The sequence below is a fragment of the Macrobrachium nipponense genome, chromosome 15 (assembly GCF_015104395.2).
Source record: "Macrobrachium nipponense isolate FS-2020 chromosome 15, ASM1510439v2, whole genome shotgun sequence".
NCBI classification, from domain to species: domain Eukaryota; kingdom Metazoa; phylum Arthropoda; class Malacostraca; order Decapoda; family Palaemonidae; genus Macrobrachium; species Macrobrachium nipponense.
In genome coordinates, this window is record NC_087208.1 from 74,665,560 (window position 1) to 74,686,449 (window position 20,890).

Here is a 20,890-nt window from a genome sequence, read left to right on the forward strand (position 1 = left end):
GCGGAGCCGCCATGTCCTCACTCTACCAGGATTCGGCAAACTGAAGTGAATCTGAACGTCAATGGGCAACACAGATGCCACAGACAGAACGGAACTGATCCACCGGTCGTAACGTCTATGGGGCCCTTAACACTGAGTCACGCAATCACATGCAAAACATTCCACTTTCCACGTCAGTCACACATTGTTAGATTTAGCATCCGAGTGGACACAAACACATGGTTTGTGTCAAATGGTAAAGGGACAAACCACAAGACCGGTCAAAATAAGTGCTACTGTTTTTGACAAATTGATGACATACTACCTATTTTTATGAATTGTCAAAAATAATCAAAAATAGCTAGCCTGTTAGGACCATTGTCAAAACCCTTTGGGCTTGACCCACTAACATTTAGAAACCTGGTTGTGTGACATCTTTAAACATGTCTAAGCACTTTATAATAAAACCTTTGGTGAATACTAATAATGGGCCTGTCTTCAGTTGAGGTAAACAAGGTAGCTTAGCCTACACTCACAGATTAGGCCTACAATGAATCAATGTAAAACTGATCAACCTACACTATAGTAGGCCTGGGATAACCCTTCCCTAATTGGTTAGAAAGTAGATCAAGGTAATAACTCTGCATTGTGTATTTCTTTGGTAACTAGCAACAGTTTTCTATAGTATTTGGGTCGCTTATTGAGAATTTGCTGTTATATTTGGGGGGTCAACTGTAATTAACCAACAGGGGCCAGTACTAAACACGGTGAATACATTTGACACCCAAATCCCTAGTGGCAGTCGTATTCAAGGGAACGTTCCTTGCAGTCCGTGCGGAGGTAGGTTTTGCCTAAAATTACCGTTATTCAGTGCTGAAAGGTATAGTAACTAACAGGAGGAAAACCTCGCAGATGCACTAGGTAGCCTAATTGTTAGGAGAGGGTGGACAGTAAGTTGGAAGAAAGTGAATATGAAAGGAGGTATAATAAAAGGAAATAAAAGGAATGAAAGGTGTGGTATTTAGGGCCTATATCATGAGGTCATTCTGGGCAAGAACCCCGCATGGGGTGCAAGGAACATTCCCGCGAATACGAAAGCCACTAAGGATTGGGGTGTCAAATGTATTTCGTCATATTTAGAGTATTGGCCCCTGGGGGTTAGTAATTACCGTCGACCGCCTAAAAATAATGTTAAAGTCTCAATAAGCAACCCAAATATAACGGGAAACTGTAATTTTCAAAGAAATAGCTAGGTAGTACATAGTATACTAGCCTAGGAAGTAACCTTACATGGATCTAGACTAGTAGGTAATACAATGATTTTCTACAACAGGTAACAGGTGACTTTTCAAAATAACATGTGGGAACATTACTGACTTGTCAGCTGTCATGTGACTTTGCCCAACTAGCTAGCTACCTCTAGCTAAGATTTGGGTACCTAGCCTACGTACCCTTCACTGCCCTCAGTACCTAAGACCAACTTTAAGTGCATTCACAAAACCTAGCTAGGTAACAACTGCAAACTTATATAGATTTCAATGCTTACTACTGTTTCTTCTGACGCAATGGAGCTGTCTGCGTTTAATATTACGGACACAAAAAGGAACAGAAGACCGCAGCCCTTCATCTTTGACGTTCAAAAGTCGCTGGCTAAACAAACTTCCGAAGTTCCTCGTTCCGAATGTCAGACTTGGAACACATGGGTCTCAAAAACTCTCAATGACAACATGACGTTCGCGTGACTTTTTCTGTTCGGATTATCTGGCGTCAGCTTTGGTGTAGTATTAAAGGATTTTTTTTTCGTTGATAAGCAAATTGCTAGAATGAGAAAGATATAAGATTTTGTATCGAAGATCAGGTTTCTTATTTTTATACGATGTAAGGATTTTTTTGGAGTTCGAACTTGTCTATATATATCAAATAAAAGCACGCACTTGAGACACTTTTCCACCCAAATTTGCGGAATACTGAAAGGATTATGAACGAAGCGACATTATCAGCTGAGTAAGATTGTACCGAGTTCTTCGCAGTTCACCATCAACAAACAAACAAACAAACAAAAAATGTAGATAAGTAGTTTACCTACTGTTAGACAAAAGTATCTTCATTCTGCAGGAGCCAGCTGGGATTAACAACAAGCTATCTTTTCAATCCTATCACTCATGAAATTTTTCTTGGATTATCTTGGTAGAAACATAAAACAAATAACCTAATGTTTAACTTGCCTAATAATGAATTACATAACCTATGAGAGAGTTTGTATACTTTCCATATTTTTTTCAAATAATAAAATTTTACTTTGCATTGCATCTTTGCTTGATGACTGCAGTCACGTATGAAAACAGTAACAACAATACTACCAACCACTTTCAAAATGACTCATAGCCATATATCATTGACACTCATTAGTATATGAAAACCAATAAATGGCGATGTATCCAACTAAACCTGCAGATGTACAAAATGTGAGCACTGTGTGCATACATAGGTGTTCCAGACCCTGCTGATGAGCCTTCTGCGTAGGTATACACTTTTTTTTTTTTTTTTGGTACATCCATAATTCAACTCCCACGGTATGAATTTTTCAGTGACCAATCTCGAGTTTTTTCTCTGTAGCCACCTCCTCTTAAGGGAAAGGCTTAGCGTCATGATAATTCACATACAAAATCTTTTTGGCATAAATTCTAAGGCAATCCATCCAGTGGTTTCCGTTTAACCAGTGAGGTCCTCATATGTAGCAAAAAAAAAAAAACCCTTTGTGGCAGTATTAGTGATAAACTATTTGGGATAGTTTTAATCGGTTTTAATCTCCGTTTAGATGAATGAAATTGATGGTGGCACTTCTGAATCTCTTGCATATAATTCTTATGACATCATCAAGATAGCCGTCGCCTGTAATTATTACACGTATACGATATTCCTTATTTTTCGTCTAATTTCAATTTTCCATAGCTCATTTTAAAGGTGATTTTATGCACAACAAAAGAGGTTTCAATGCCTTTTTGTATAAATTTAACGGTGTCGTAATGATTTTTCTTTATTTTTTCAATATTATTTCTATGATTTAGCGGAATTTTGAGTGAAGATAGAAAAATGGTAATATTGAAAGGAAAGAATGAGAATAATAGTAATTTTTAGTATTAATATCGTCATGATGAAGCCAGTGATAAATGTTGAACATAAAAAAAAAAAACACTTCTTTCAACATCACTAAATAATGTATAGCTAAATGTTAATTCTTATGATTCCTTGTAAGTGATCACATAATGAATATTGAAAAATTAACAAAGCCACTTTATAGTTAGAATGATATCACCGGGAAATCAAACATTTTTATACAATTTAAATTTTGAAAAATAAAATAATTCACCAATGTGCTACTAAGCGATAAAGTAAATGAAAAGATATAAAAAATATTTGCTATAACGCAGTATCTATAAAGTTATCTTCACTTTCACTCTCTACCATTTCTAGTGTAAATTTAGTGTCATTGTTACAAAGCTCCTCATTCCTTTCACATGCACACATTTCTGTACATATAGTAAATTACTTGCTAAGCATATTTGCATAGGGATCACATAGACTTTTTACACAGTTACACCTGATTAGATGAAGGATATTATTAGGAGCACAAATACCCTGGGAAAGTTACCGCCCACTAAAAGTGCTCTAGTACCTGCACTTAAGAGTAATATATCAGGTCATGATGATATGGAATAAAGATATTGAGGCAAAACCAACATTCCCATCCCCCATTGGTCATGGATGGGACTAGTGCTAGAGCACTTTTAGTGGGCGGTATGAAAACATATGCCATCGAAGTTCTGCCAGTTTAACATAAAAACACCATACAAACAAACAAACTAGCTATACTTGACCCTGGTTTGTAGACTTGACAAATAAAATTTTCAAGTTTCTCAAGAACTCCATTCTTCACTTGTTCCAAGTGTCGCCAATGCTCCCAAGGCTTCCTTAGTTGCTATATTAAATGCCTTCCAATAAGAGAGTTTGCTCTTACCGACCAAGGCACCAGTTGTGTCACACCCTGAAAGACCAAGAAATGCAGGTAATGCAGATGCTTTCAAAGTCCCCAATGATTAAAATATATCAGCAATTGAAATTTCCGTTCTAAAATTTGGCATGAAGAATGACTAAGCTGGTAGTTCTGGCCATCGACTTATAGCAAGTTCTTGAACACCAGTGTCTGGGGTGAAGGTAAATAGTCTGTTACCGCCTCTTTCTGTAACATTGACTGCGTGAAGAATCATTTTAGTATCGGCTTCTTCTTGTGTAATTTTAAGAAATCCTAGGTCACAATGGGTGGAAGCTACTTCTGTACGCCATGCTACCACAAGGTTTATATTTTTCTCTTCTGCGTGATGGATGACCTTTTCGAGAAATATAGGCTGATAATTATTCATCTTTGGTATGAGAGTGAGATAGCAACTTTTTCAGTCACATCTGTGATGACGGTGCTGTTCATAATTTTTAATTGCACTGTTGTAATACCGTGAAGTCTCTTTTCTCGTGTGATGCTCTTTATGGAATTTTCCACAGAACTACCAAAAATTATATGTAATTCATCATATTTCAAGTATTTACCTAATACTTTGCTTGTAAGTGCTTCTGCCAGATCATTGCGAGGTATTATGTCTTTTCTGAAAGAAAAGCAGTTTGCCTTTCTATTTGGCATTCATACATCAAAGTTTGTGCAATAGAGTCTGCCTCTTGTTGTAAATGATCGTTTGTAACACCTGTACTGTCAAACATTTTTTCCCATTTTTCAACCATTTAATAAAAGTGGAAGCTCTGGTATTGCTTTTTTTATTTTTTTTATTTTTATTTTTTAGTAACTGAACCTGACCGTCCATTTCTCATTTGTCATGATCGCTTTCCGCAAAACTTTGGCAGCTTGATAAATAATCTTAAGGTATTATTGAGGTTGTAGGTTTCTTCTGAATGCAAAATCAAAGCATCGCTGACTGACTTCAGCATGATCCGTTGCGCGCGCGCGTGTTTTTTTTTTTTTTTACCCTGGTCTCTTTGATACATTTGGAGTGACAAATTTCCCGTTAACATTTTTCTGCCTACGTCATTGCGACAACTTTCCCTGACAGTAAAGCTTCCAACAAAGAATCAATAATTCTAGCTGACTAGCAGATTCTGCAGTGCTTGCCAAATCCTCAGCTGTTTTTTTCAGTTTTTCTAATTACATAGCCGACATTGCTGCTGAAGCACTCCTTATGGTAGGGGACATCATAACCATGGTAGTCTCTTACATCCACTTAATTCAAGTTTCCATTCTGGATTGGTACCCTGTTCATATCATACAACTTTTTACCAGCTGATGAGGTAGAAGCTGTATGTAATGGATGGTTTCTAGTTTTAAGCTTGTTACAAAAGAAACATGCTGTTCTCTGAAGTTCTGAGTGAAGTATATTGATCTTGTTGTGGACCCTTTATTCAAGCTCTCTGAGGCAATAATGCTGCCATCCACTTCATTTACTGTATTTTCTCGTTTTTTTCTGTATTTCTCATGGAGTTCTTCTAGCATTCCTTTGTGGGTACATTTTTTATAGCCAGAAAGATGCCATTTTACATTGCTCTTCAGTAAGTCTTCGACAGATTTGTCCTTCAGATATTGAGAAAAATGCTTATGATTTTCATCATTACAGTCACTTCAAATCTTTATACTGCCAACAAGTTTTTCTGCACATTTTGAATTTTCAACAGAAGGTTTCTTTTGTTTGAGAGTGGCATAGGAAACATAAATGAACATTTAGACCGATTGTAGGCCCCGTTTTCTTTTCTGATGAGGGCATATTTGCATCAAGTAAGTCTTCCATTTTCCTTTTATCAAATTTCCTTCATTCACATTTCAGCTTCCGAAACAAAACAAAACTGAAGCTTTATTAGAAGAGAAATAATTATTTTGTTTGCTATTTAAAAGTGATATCATGATTTATATTGATTAAAATTAAAAATCATAAAAATACCTTTAAAGCTTTTTATTTAAAAAACCTTCATTTTACAAAAAAAAAAATGTTTAGACACAGTTTTGTTGTATATAAAATTCCCTTTAAAATGAGCTATTAATAATTGAAATTGGACTAAAAATAAGGAATTTCATTTAAATGTAATGTTTACGGTAAGCGGCCGTTTTTATGACATCATCAAAATTATATGCAACAGATTCAAGGGTGCCACCATCATTTTCATTCATCTGCAGGTATTTCTTGGTTGAATAAAACTATTACCAATATTTCATCACCAAACCTGCCTTATATTACATATGCTCCCCTGCTCTCTCTCTCACAAGGACTGGACTATTCTCCTATCTGGAGACTTTTAACTTTCCTTTCGTAGACTGGAAAGAACGAATAGGAGATTGTGGTTGTATTTATACATATAAAAAAGAGGGTAATAATAGTGCAGAAGATAAGAGGCAATTCGAAAAGCTACTAGATATGCTACTAGAATACAATATTCAACAAATAAATCACATGCCAACAAGAAAGGAAAATACTTTAGACCTAGTATTTGTGAACGAGGTGAATTATGTTAAAGAAATAATAGTTTATAATGCGAGTATTTTAGACCATAATGTCATAGAATTAACAGTCCATTCCAAAGCAAGTGAAAACAGAGATAAGCAAGAAATGAAAAAGTGGGAAGGATATGGAAAATACAACTTCTACAGTAAAAATATAAAATGGTCAGAAATAAATGAAGAATTAAACAAAGATTGGGATAACATTTTCGTAAGTGATGACATAAGGGTAAATACGGAGATATTATATAAAATATTAGAGAAAATAGTGGATAAATATATACCGAAGAAGAAAAGTAAACATCAGGCATGCATACCAAGAGACAGAAGGATCTTGTTCCAGAAAATTAGAAAGTGGAAAAAAGGTCTTGCAAAAGAAAAAATGCATGGAAAGTTATAGAACTAAAAAGTAAGATAGAAAATGCAGAATAAAAGATTATACAATCAAAAGAAAATGAAAAACGGGACTTGGAAGAAAAAACCCTAGTAAATATCAAGCAAAACCCCAAACTATTATAATCTTACGCGAAAAAGATGAATAAAAGAAGAATAGAAATAGGCCCTCTAATAATTGAAAGGAGAGTAACGAATGAAAAAAAGGAAATATGCAACATATTGGCAGAACGATATAAGAGAGAATTCACCCCTAGAATTGATAATGAAGATAAGGATATAGAAGTAAGGGACGAAAATAGTGAATATTTAGCTGACATAGATATTAATGAAGCTAATATTGTGCAGGCTATTAGTGAAATTAAAAATGGAGCCGCTGCAGGTCCTGATGGTGTCCCTGCTATTTTGTTAAAGAAAGTAGTTCATTCTATCGCAAAGCCACTTGCAATATTATTAAGACAAAGTGTAGATACAGGCAAGATTTATGATGAGCACAAATTAGCATATATTACCCCTACTTTCAAAAGTGGATCAAGACAAGACAGGCAAGTAATTATAGGCCTGTGAGTCTAACATCACATATTATGAAAGTGTATGAAAGGGTAATGAAGAAAAATATTAAGAAACATTTAATAAAAAATAATTTGTTTAATATAGGACAACATGGTTTCGTACCCGGAAAAAGTACACAGACCCAACAGTTAGTCCACCGTGAGAACATATACAAAAATATGAAAAGCGGAAATGAAACAGATGTGGTTTATCTAGACTTTGCAAAAGCTTTTAACAAGGTAGACCATAATATATTAGCGAAGAAAATTGGAAAACATAATATAGTGGATAAAGTAGGAAGATGGTTAAAAGAATTTTTACATATCAGAAAACAGATAGTTATTGCAAACGATGAGAAATCGGATGAAGCTAAGGTAATATCCGGTGTGCACACGGTACGGTGTTAGCTGCATTACTGTTTGTTATTATGATTGCAGACATAGACAGTAATGTTAAGGACTCGGTAGTGAGTAGTTTCGCCGATGACACAAGAATAAGTAGAGAAATTACTTGTGATGAAGATAGGAACGCGCTACAAAGAGACCTTAACAAAGTATACGACTGGGCAGAGGTAAATAAGATGGTATTTAACTCTGATAAATTTGAATCAATAAATTATGGAGACAGAGAAGGAAAGCTATATGCATATATGGGACCTAATAATGAGACAATCACAAATAAGGATGCAGTTAAAGACCATGGTGTGATGATGAATAGGAACATGTTATGCAATGATCAAATAGCAATTCTATTGTCAAATGTAAAGCAAAAATGGGAATGTTGTTACGGCACTTCAAAACAAGAAAAGCTGAACACATGATTATGCTTTATAAAACATATGTTCGTAGTCCACTTGAATATTGCAATATGATATGGTACCCACACTATCAAAAGGATATTGCACAAATAGAGAGTGTACAAAGGTCCTTTACAGCTAGAATAGAAGAAGTTAAGGACCTTGACTACTGGGAAAGACTACAATCCTTAAAATTATATAGTTTAGAAAGGAGAAGAGAACGGTACATGATAATTCAGGCATGGAAACAGATAGAAGGAATGGCCGAAAACAGCATGGAACTAAAAATATCAGAAAGAGCAAGCAGAGGTAGATTAATAGTGCCCAAAACTATACCAGGAAAAATAAGGAAAGCACACAGGACATTAATCCACTACGCACCAGCATCGATAATGCAGCGTCTATTCAATGCGTTGCCAGCTCATCTGAGGAATATGTCAGGAGTGAGCGTAGATGTGTTTAAGAATAAGCTCGACAAATATCTAAGCTGCATCCCAGACCATCCAAGATTGGAAGATGCAAAATATACCGGAAGATGTACTAGCAACTCTCTGGTAGACATTAGAGGTGTCTCACACTGAGGGACCTGGGGCAACCCGAACAAGATGTAAGGCCTGTAAGGTAAGGCTCTCTCTCTCTCTCTCTCTCTCTCTCTCTCTCTCTCTCTCTCTCTATAGCAGTGGGAAAGGTGGAAGGCATTGCATTGACATAATTATGTTCGAGCTTTCATTCTAGGGTCGTGGTCTTTCAAATTTGGACGCATTATCTGTGGAAGGTGTTGAAGTTTCGCACGATCAAAGTGCAGAGGATAACAATTCTATTATACGACTATCACTACTCCCGCTAAAAAATATACGACCTACTGCAGAAAATGAACCCAAAGAACATATTTCTCCACTAATACAAAACAAGGACAAGTTAAGTATATCTTAGTTTTACGAGACCACTGAGCTGATTAACAGCTCTCCCAGGGCTGACCCGAAGGATTAGATATTTTTACTTGGCTAGGAACCAATTGGTTACCGAGTAACGGGACCAACAGTTTATTGTGGGATCCGAACCACATTATATCGAGAAATGAATTTCTATCATCAGAAAGAAATTCGTCTGATTCCGCGTTGGCAGAGCGGGGCATCGAACTTCGGACCACTGGACTGGTAGGCGAGCGCTAAAACCACTCATCCAACGAGGAACTTAAAACAAGTGCAAATTGCGCCGAAGTTTTTTTTGGCACAATCGAGTTTTCTGTACAGCGTATAATACTGGGTGAAACTCTTATCCGCTGCCCATGAAACACTCAACCGCAACCCATGAAACTTTTAACTACAGCCCGGTGATGGCCTGTGTTGTTGGCTAATATAGCGGTGCCAGATGCATGATCATAGTAAAATTTAACCTTGAATGAAATGAAAACTACTGAGGTTAGATGGCTGAAATTTGGTATGTTTGATGAATGAAAGGAGGATAATCAACATACCACTTAGCAGCCTCTAGCTTCAGAAATTTTTAAGACCTGAGGGTGGACAGAAAAAGTGCGGACGAACAGACAAAGAAAACTAAAAATTGAAAACGAAAATGAATTTGTCTTCAGATTTACATCCATCACAAAATGTAACAGAAAGTAACCAGTCGAAAGCACATCTCTGCTACGAAACACATCAGAGACTCAGTTGAGCCTTCTGTATTTTTGTAACAACTAATCTGCTCAGTGGGCTGGGGAATATTCAACTGCCAGTTCTGAAGTCAATATGAAGCCCTTGACTTTGACTGATTTTGACGTTTTTGTCTCTATAGCTCAAGCATGATATAGACCTATTTGCTAGGGATTCACCATTATGATAATATGATAATTTTGATTGTATGACAAGATACCACAAAGCGTGGTATCTTGTCATCTCCATAAACCTGTTAATATATATTCTGTATTTAAGGGCAGTCTGGATTTACCGATATACTAAACTGAAATATCAGTCTTTAGTTGTCAATTTTCACGACTTTCTTGTATCAGCAGCTGGTTACTTAGTAACATTATTTTATTTGGTCCTTTTTATGTGTTAAGACAAATGTCCGTACTGTCCTTCAAGTATATTTAATGTGATGTTTACTACGAATAAAGTGAAATCTTGTCACGACCCTCACCCAATCTCTTAATTTTTCACTTGCGGTGATACACACACACACACACACACACACACACACACACACACACACACACACACACACACATATATATATATATATATATATAGATATATATATATATATATATATGACTCACGAAAGTTTGGAACGTGATAAATGCATCAATAAAGGTATATGTAAGCTACTCCAGTGTTTCACTTTCCTTAGTGGCTTATACCTATATATATATATATATATATATATATATATATATATATATATATATATATATATATATTACCAAAGGTAAAAAAAATGAGACTGGGTGTGTCTTGACAAGATTTCACTTCATTTCTAAGCCACTGACGAAGGATCAATGGTTGTGGATATCACAATAATATATATGCCGGGAGGACAATGCGAACTAATAGACAAAATGCTGGAGACTAAAAAAAGCACACTTGAAAGGCATCAAAAGGTCCGAGAAAATGTTTACAAATATGGATTTTTATACATGGACACACACACACACACACACACACACATATATATATATATATATATATATATATATATATATATATATATATATATATATATATATATATATATATATATATATATATATATATATATATATATATATATATATATATATATATATATATACACAGTGGTGTCTCGACATATGAAATTAATCCGTTCTGAGGTGGCCTTCGTAACCTGAGTTTTTGTATCTTGAACCGCATTTTACATGTAAATTGCCCAATTCATTCCAAGCCCTACAAAAACACCCCAGTAAATTTTATAATAAAGCTAAATTGACCAATAAACAATGAAATACAACAATTTGGACCATTCAATACCTAACTTAATACGTACTACTAATATGTACCTGTAAATAAAGTGTATTAGTGTACATGGTATACAACAAATACTGTACATACATACGTATGTATGTAGTAAAATGTGGAACCTTACCTTTCAAGTGAGGCTATCTCCGAAAGTGGCGACAGAGGAGGAGGACAAACGGCAGAAAATTTGTTACTTAGTACATACACTTAACTTAACAAAACACATTTAAAATGTCAGGAAACATAAACTAAACTTTACAAAACACATTAACAAAACCGTAACACCTAACTTTACAAAAAACTTAAATTTTTTTTTTCTTTTTTCATTTAAAAAATTTTTTTTTACTTTTTTATACTTTACATTTTTTTTATTTTTTTTATTTTTTTTTTACAAAGTTTCAATTTCTTCACCACTTTCAACTTTCTGTTTTTTTGTAGTATCAATTGGATCTTCCTTTTTGCTTTCTCCTACTAAAGGCCTCTTTAAAAAGATTGCTTCTGCCTACTTTTCACAATGTTCCTGAAACGACTCAGGCAAACATCATCGAACTGCGCAAGCATACGACCTGTGTAAGCCTTTTTGGGGTGTCTCTTTTCTACAAATGATTGCACCTCATGAAAAGCAGCTAGAGCATCCTTAATTTCTGCCGTTGTCATAGGGTCGTCCTCCTCCTCCTCGCCGCTGCTAGAGAACTCTTCTTGAATGATGTTATGTTGCATGGCTCCTTCAGGTCATCTGTCGTAAGCTCCTCTTGGTGCTCTTCGAGAAGGTCATTGGTGTTGTCCTCGTCGACGACCAGCCCCATGGACTTGCCGAGTGCAACGATCTCGTCAAGATCTGGTTGCGAAACAGTTTCAGGATCGTCAACTGTTTCTGAAGTCTCGGGTGGATACAGCATCAGTCCAGAGTTTCCTCCACGAGGAATTAAAGGTTCGCCTTGAAACCTCCTGCCAAGCTTGATCGATGAGTCGGATGCATATGACGATGTCGAAATGCTCCTTCCAAAATTCACGCACGGTGAGGTTTGTGGTATCGGTGATGTCGAAACATCTCTTGAAAAGATGTTTCGTATACAGCTTCTTGAAGTTCGATATCACTTGCTGGTCCATGGGCTGGAGGAGAGGGTTGGTGTTAGGCGGAAGATAAAGAACCTTGAAAAAAGAATACTCCGCTAGGATATCTTCCTCGAGGCCAAGAGGGTGATCAGGGGCATTGTCCAACGACAGCAGGCATTTCAGAGGGAGGCGCTTCTCTTCCAAGAATTTCTTCACTGTCGGGCCAAAACACAGATTTACCCACTCGGTGAACATAAGTCTCGTTACCCAGGCTTTTGCATTAGCCCTCCATATCAATGGAAGCTTCTCCTTGTGGAATAATGTATATTTTACTATGCAATTGCTGTACGATTCATTTCCATGTATTTAATAAAATCACCTATTGTGAACGCATCCGCATGTGTCGCCCTGTATCATGAACCCTGCACATGCGCATAGCTATTCTTCTTGCTTCTCTTGGCGCGAGCTGCATGCCCTGCAGAGCCTCTGTACATATTTACCTTTTGCTGCTTGGAATAAACAAATCTACGACTCGGGATATTATTTCTCCCATCCTGCAATCTTTCGTCTTCTAATGCAAGACATCACCACCTATCACCATGGCGCAGTTACGAAACCATTCAGCATTTTCAAGGAACACTGGAATCAGCATTCAAATCCAGCCGCCATTACCCCTCGATCGCCTTTGGATTTTACAGTGCTAGCACGGTGTTTATGATGTGTTCATGCAGTGTTTGTGCAGTGCCAGTGCAGTGTAATGTCAATGCTTTGATTTAGAGGGTTTTATTTCTCAACGGCTACCCTTATTTCCATACCCAGCTACAGAGCCCGAGGCACTTCCACCCACGCTCATCATTTGCCATACACTGCCGACGTATTCAACAGTCAAGTGGTTGCTCGCCACCCGACTGCCCACCCACCCCAGGAGCCCACCCAGCCCACTCTCCACTGCCTGCCAGGATTCACCGCACAGTTGAAGAATTATCTACAGTAACTTTTTAATGTAAACTTTAGAAAGTCTTCCTCATTGTTCTTCTCTTCCTTTAAACTGCAGTTGACATTGCAGAAAACTGCTCATAATGGCTTCTGCTTCACATCAAGACGAGCTTGGGGATATGCAACACGACCAGGACCCTGAGGACCGCCATTTGCCTTCACACCCAGTCTCACCAACAGACCGTTGAACCCTTCCAGGTTTTGCAACACTGGAAACCCCACCTTTGCTCTCCCCACACCTGAGTATACCGCCTCCTACAGCTCCAAATACGGAGTTAAGGCTCCTCATCAAGTACCTGGAGGAATCTCGACAGGCCGAGTTGGCTGCACGTTGGAGAGAGGAAGAACAACGTCGTTATGAAGAGAAACAACGTCGTCACGAAGAGGATCTACGCTGCCAAGAGGACAGCTTAAGAAGAGAAGAGGAAGCTCAACGTTTCACCGTACTGTTGCAGCTACTTAGTGTCAATTCGGCCCAGCAGCAAGCAACACCAGCGGACTCACAACTTCCCACACAATCCTCAGTGCCATCATCCACCCAGCCACCACCCCCACAGAAGGCCATCGCCCAGACCCCGCCACCCTTACGTCCTGATGCCACATACCAAGTGTTCAGGGAATGGAGTAGACGCTGGGATGACTACAGTGTGATGGTGAACTTAGGGACATTACCTACCAGGAAACAGATGATACAGTTTCGTATGTGCCTCAGCCTGGAGACCCAAAGAATACCCGAGCACACACTCAACGTACCACCAGACACGGATCGGAGTGTTGACGAGGTCTTGAATATTCTCCAGGAACACATCAAGAACCTGCGGAATGAAGCTCTACGATGCAGGGATCTGCTCTCCTGCAAGCAGAGGGAAGGGGAAAGCTTCAGCGACTTCTACGTCTGACTGAAGCATATAGCAGAGGAAATCGACGTCTGTCCTGGCCATTCTGCTGTGCGCGAGGAGACTCAGCTGAAGATGATCATTATCATGGGAGTTAGAGACGAGGAACTCACTCAGAAACTCATTGCCCTGTACGCTGCAGCTTCATTGGCCACCATGGTTAACGAATGTCGCTCCTATGAGGCCACACGGACAACCACTACCGCCATACGCCCTCCTTCTAAATTGTGTGCCGTCTCCACTTATAAAAAAATCAAAGGACATGGCAACAGGGGTTCTACCTCGCTACCAACCTCTAACAAGGACACTCTATGTCCTTCCTGCACAAGGAAACACAGCTTAACAGGAAAGTGCCCAGCCAGCGACAGTGTATGTGTAAACTGTGGCTGCAAAGGACACTGGTGCAGGACCCCAAAGTGCCCCGCCAACAAGGCCACATGCAGACACTGTGGCTGAGTGGGCCACTATGACAAGTACTGCCGTCAGCAGATGAACGCCAAGCAGGGCGGCCCGCCCAATGCCACGCCCCCTTCTAGCAAGCCCTCTAACTGTCGCAAGGTCGAGACCCCTTCTTCATCAACTGACTCCTCACCATCACCTATATCCATCGCCCTCACCTACAGGGGTGAGACATCGAAGATAATGATGCTGCCTGACACAGGAGCTGATGTATCAGTGATGGGCACCCAGCACTTGGAACTCCTTCGCATTCCCAGGGCTGAGCTACAGCCTCCTGCAACATCAGTGACACTCACGGCAGATGGGTCAAAGATGACACCTGTTTAGGAACCCTTAAGGCCACCTTGTCCTTGGCCAAATGGTCCTGCCTCGCCACGATTCAAGTCCACAAACGCGTTCAGATGCCACTCCTGTCCTATGCACTTTGCAAGGAGTTGGCCATCATCCCGCCAGGCTTTCCGCGGCCCATCCTACAGGTCACCCACATTAATCGATGCAAGGAGCTACCCCTGCATGCTGACACGACCCCTGCTGAGGCCTGAGAGTATTTCTTACAAACCTTTCAGGACGTACTCGTGTCAAAGGAAGACCTTAAAGCAGCTCCACTGAGGCCGATGGCCGGCCCTCCCATGAAAATCCACCTTAAGGAAGACGCGGTCCCTTTCGCCATCCACAACCCAAGGCAGATACCCTACGCTTTCCGTGAACCTGTCAAGAATGAACTAGACTCCATGGTACAACAGGGAATCATTAAGCCTTGTGGAGATGAGCCATCGGAATGGTGCCACCCTCTAGTCGTCGTTCCTAAGGCCAAGGGAGTTCGAATCACAGTGGATCTCACGAAGCTGAACGCACAAGTCTCCTGTCCAGCCCACCCTCCGCCCACGCCCTTAGTTGCTGTCCGCGCTGTTGACTCTACCGCCAAATTCTTCACCACCGTGGACGCTCTACATGGCTACTGGCAGATGGAGCTAGCAGAAGAGGACCGCCACCTCACCACTTTCATTACGCCTTATGGACGCTTCCAGCATTGCCGGGGACCTATGGGCTTAGCTGCCACTGGTGATGCCTATTGTTACCGAGGCGACCTAGCTCTCCAAGGCATGAAGAAGTGTGTCAAGGTTGTTGATGACATTCTCATCTTCGACGATGACCTACTGACACACTACCACAGGATCCACGAACTGCTCACCCGCTGCCACAAAAGTGGCATCACTCTCAACAAAGAAAAGTTTACAGTGGCAGAGACCAGAGTGAATTTCTGTGGCTTCACCCTTTCCGAAGAAGGAATTGCTGCTGACCCAGGACGAGTTGCTGCTCTGCAAGATTTCCCTACACCATCCAACCTGACGGACTTACGTTCTTTCATGGGATTAGTAAACCAGTTGGCAGAGTTACCCCAGATATTGCCGACTGCACAGCCCCTTCGACCACTCATGAGCCCCAAGTGCACTTTTCTTTGGACACCTGACCATGACCAGGCCTTCAAACGTGTAAAACAAGCACTTTCAAGCCTGCCTGTCCTTGCGTCTTTTGACCCAACCCTGCCAACCATTCTCCAGACTGACGCATCTCGCCTCTACGGGATAGGCTACGCTCTTCTCCAGGACCATGGATCTGGACATCTCCTAGTAGTCCAGTGTGGATCCCGCTTTCTCGCAGACGCTGAAACAAGGTATGCAACGATTGAACTGGAGATGCTTGCAGTATCTTGGGCCCTCACAAAGTGCTGCCTATACCTCAAAGGACTGCCAACCTTCACCCTGCAAACCGACCATCGCCCATTGGTGCCTATCATCAACAGCTACACGCTGGACATGGTTGAAAACCCACGGCTCCAGCGAATGAAGGAGTGCATGTCGCAATATCAATTTACTGCAGTGTGGCACGCCGGCAAGTCTCTATGCATCCCAGATGCACTTTCTCGTGCACCAGTCAGCTACCCCACCTCTGAGGATATGACTGATTGTGCTGAGGTAACAGCACATGTCAGATCTGTCATCAACACCACAACAGCTTCCCAGGACAAGGATGCCCCAACTGTTGACGCCGACCGGACCCTACAGGACATGTCGATAGCAGCCCAGGCCGACCCCACCTACGTTCACCTTCGCGATTGCATCAGTTCTGGGTTTCCCACGAACCGCGCTACGACCTACTGCCATCCTTATCAACCCGTACTGGAAGCTGCGAGAAGCCCTCTCTACTGATGTCAACCTCGTGCTCTACGGGGCAAGAATACTAGTTCCTGCAGCTCTACATCACCACACACTTGCCAGACTCCATGATAGTAACCGTGGTGTCGAGGCTACCAAACGTCGGGCTCGACAAACTGTCTTCTGGCCTGGGATAGACTCGGACATCGCCAACACCGTCTCTGCCTGAGAGCAGTGCCAAGTCCTGCGTCCCAGCCAACAACAAGAGCCTCTCCACAACGACGACCATCCATCCAGGCCCTTTGAGTCAGTATCGGTGGACTTCTTCCAGGTAGCTGGGAAGTCCTTTCTTGTAGTCGCTGACCGCCTCTCTGGCTGGCCTGTGGTTGTCCCTTGCAAGGGTGACACTACTGCCTCCTCGACCATACGGCACTTCTGCCGCTACTTCAAAGAGGTGGGTGTTCCCTTATGCCTGTGCACCGATGGAGGACCTCAGTTTACCAGCAAAGAATTCGCCGACTTCACAGAACGTTGGGGTGTACACCACATCACCTTGTCGCCACATTACCCACAGTCTAATGGACATGCTGAGGCCACCGTCAAGGTACTGTATGGTCACCCTCTCCGTACATGTGTGCCTGCCCATCCTCAGTCATTCACAGAAGATTGGCAGGAAAAGACCCATGACTGTGACCGCCGAGCTGCTGCCAGAGCTGCTCAGGTGCAGCGCAACTATGACACCCACGCCCGCCCCCTGCCCAGGCTTAATGTGGGCCAACATGTCTGCCTCCAGGACCCAACATCCCACCGACAGGACACAGTTGGGATTGTCATGGGTGGTGCACGATCACGCGAGTACGAGATCCGTCTCCCAAGTGGTCGAGTGTTACGTCGGAACCGTCGCTTCCTGTATCCACTGCCCAGCCCCAGTCAAATTCCCAACTCTGATCTCCCTGTGGTCCCTAGCCCAGACATGGAAAAGTCATCAATTCCCTCCAAAGCCCCTCGCAGGTCCCCAAGATTGAACAGGCGTACATAATGTACATATCTACAAGTAATTTGTTTAGTACGTTCAAAATACCTCTTTGAACGCAAAAGGGGAAGGGAAGGTGTGGAATAATGTATATTTTACCATGCAATTGCTGTACGATTCATTTCCATGTATTTGATAAAATCACCTATTGTGAACGCATCCGCATGTGTCGCCCTGTATCATGAACTCCGCACATGCGCATGGCTATTCTTCTTGCTTCTCTTGGCGCGAGCTGCACTCCCTGCAGAGCCTCTGTACATATTTACCTTTTGCTGCTTGGAATAAACAAATCTACGACTCAGGATATTATTTCTCCCATCCTGCAATCTTTCGTCTTCTAATGCAAGACATCACCATCTATCACCACTCCTTTAGCACTTTGTGGGTCTTGAAGGCTCAAGGAGTCTCCGAATGATAGACAAGTAGGGGCTTCACCTTGCAATCCCTACTGGCGTTCGAACAAAGTGCGAGCGTAAGCCTGTCTTTCATAGGCTTATGCCCAGGTAGCTTCTTCTCTTCCTGCGTGATGTACGTCCGACGAGGCATTTTTTTCCAAAAAAGGCCAGTCTCATCACAGTTGAAGACTTGCTGAGAACTGTAGCCTTCCTTAATCGTCATCTCATCGAACGTCTTAATAAAGGCTTCGACCGCTTTCGTGTCCGAGTTGGCTGCCTCCCCATGCCGCACCACCGAATGGATGCCAGTCCGTTTACGGAATTTTTCGAACCACCCATGAGAAACCTTGAAGTCTGGGGTTGGTGTCGATGTCCCTTCTCCTCCGTTGTCTTCGGCCTGGGCAATCAAATCACCGAAAATAGCACTGGCCTTGCAGCAGATTGCCGTCTCGGTTATCGTATCCCCAGCGATTTCTTTGTCTTTTATCCAGACAAGAGGCAGCCTTTCCATTTCATCGTGTACGTGGCTTCTCCTGCTAAACAAAATAGTCACGCCCTTGGAAGGTGTAGATGCTTTGATGGCTTCCTTCAGCTTGAGGATGGTGCCTATTGTCGATGGATTTCGGCCATATTCCTTAGCGATCACACTCAATCGCATACCAGCTTCATATTTCTTGATAATCTCCATCTTTGTCTCCAAAGAAATCATCCTCTTCTTTTTGTGAACTTCAAGTTTCTTGGGACCCATGACTACGTATACACTGCACGTAATTAAGTTATGTAGCACGTATACGTCTGTACTAAAGTTCTCACACAACACGATAAAGTAGTACTACAACGAAATCACTAATGAATTTACGTTAATGAACGAAATCGTATAGAACGAACAAATTCAGCATGCGTATAGAAACGATGCTGCTACCAAGTGGCCGAAAAAGCAGGCCGCTACGTAGATGCATGATGGGAGAGATGCTGACCAATAGGAAACCAGGATCTTATGGCGGTGACTAGCATCAGGAACCAACGGGAGAGCGGGAGGATGGTGGCGAGTCTATTCAGTCGGCGGCGGCGCGAGTTTTAAGATTGTTATCGGTGGTCTGGGCAAATCTCGGGACTTTACAGCAACAACCTTTCGTATCCTGAACTATTTTCGTATGTAGAGCCAAAAAAATCTTCGTATTTGCTTCTGTAATTCGAATTTTTCATAAGTTGAGCCTTTCGTATGTCGAGGTACCACTGTATACATATATATACACACACACACACACACAATATATATATATATATATATATATATATATATATATATATATATATATATACATATACATTTACAACTTTTTATTTTTAATTGATTTGGGCTTGACGAGTTGGGTTCGCCTGAAGTCCCTGACAAGAAACATTTGGACGTTTATCTTTTGGCTTTAATTGAAATGAAAGAAAGTGAGAAGTGTGCCCAAATTCCGCGGGTAACAAAATCTCTTATCATTTGAAATATCGTCAATCTATACGTAGGTAGCTACACATAACAATAATACACACAAATATATATATATAATATATTATATATATATAGTATAAATATATATATATAAAGATATATCTATATATAATTATATATATATATATATTATATAGGTCGTAACTGCAGGGGCCCCTATTTGAAACTGCCCCCCCCAAAAGTGGCCCCCCATTTTCAGTTCATGAACTTGTATTATTATTATTATTATTATATTATATTATTATTATTATTATTATTATTATTATTATTATTATTAAAGTTTTATACATCAAGTTTTTGGCTATTTTTTTTCATGCGAAGATAAGTCGAGTTTTACTATACTAACGAAATAAATAATTTTCTCTCTTTTATATAAAAACGTGATTCACAAATTGCTTAAATATTTTAAAACAACCTTAATATCTTTCCATGTGACTTAAAAAAGAATGAGTATTATAATTTGTGCATACCCAGTGGTCCCCCATGATCAGCTGTGCCCCCCCATTAATAGATTCCTAGTTACGCCTATGAGTGTAATACTAATATTTTATAATGCTACTTAGAGCTGAGATTTTGTTATGCTCGAGATTTGGGCCAACTTCTCGCTTTCTTTCATTTTATTTAAAAACCAGGAGTTAAAAGTCCCTTAAAATGCCGGGTACCACGTGAAACGATCTCAGAAGTTTTTAAATGTATTCATATTGTCAAAATTATTCCAGAAACACCATGAACGAGTAAATAATAAATTTCTCGTTTTTTCATGCCGCGTTCCATGTGTCATCGATCATTAGATCTTTGTTTATTTTAGCAATATATATTTTTAAAACCATATTCTGTTTTAGCTGATACACACTTATTCGAAAACAGACATTTTTTTAATTGTGAGGAAATCTTTTCTCCTAACTAGCATCTGGCCAGAGTATGTTGGTGAGCGCCCAACCACGGCAACCCTATTCCCTTACATCCTCACCCCTAGGCACGTGTAACGTGTAACATTTAATTTTATTAATAATATTTAGAATTTGGACATTGTAAACGATTATTCTTAATCACACAATGGGTGAACGGACATGTTTATGATACACTGACTGTGTATTCGTCATAGTTTTCACCTGTTTATTTACATTTGTACGAGAACAGTTATGTTTGACAG

The 20,890-nt window shown here is 40.4% G+C and overlaps 1 protein-coding gene across 4 annotated transcripts in view; it reads right to left on the reverse strand.

The window, feature by feature from the left end:
- LOC135195058 (acid ceramidase-like) overlaps positions 1-1,865 on the reverse strand; it is a 338,079-nt gene extending 336,214 nt beyond the window's left edge. For 2 of the 4 annotated variants that reach the window (XM_064221412.1, XM_064221411.1), the window contains exon 1: positions 1,526-1,705. Coding sequence is in view for 1 of the 4 variants with exons in the window: in XM_064221414.1 (XP_064077484.1) it covers positions 1,526-1,606 (81 nt within the window). In the remaining 3 variants the exon portion in view is untranslated. Of the gene's footprint in view, positions 1-1,525 lie in introns of all 4 variants that reach the window. The other 2 variants (XM_064221413.1, XM_064221414.1) reach the window with 2 other exon arrangements.
- Between the last annotated feature and the right edge of the window lie 19,025 nt (positions 1,866-20,890).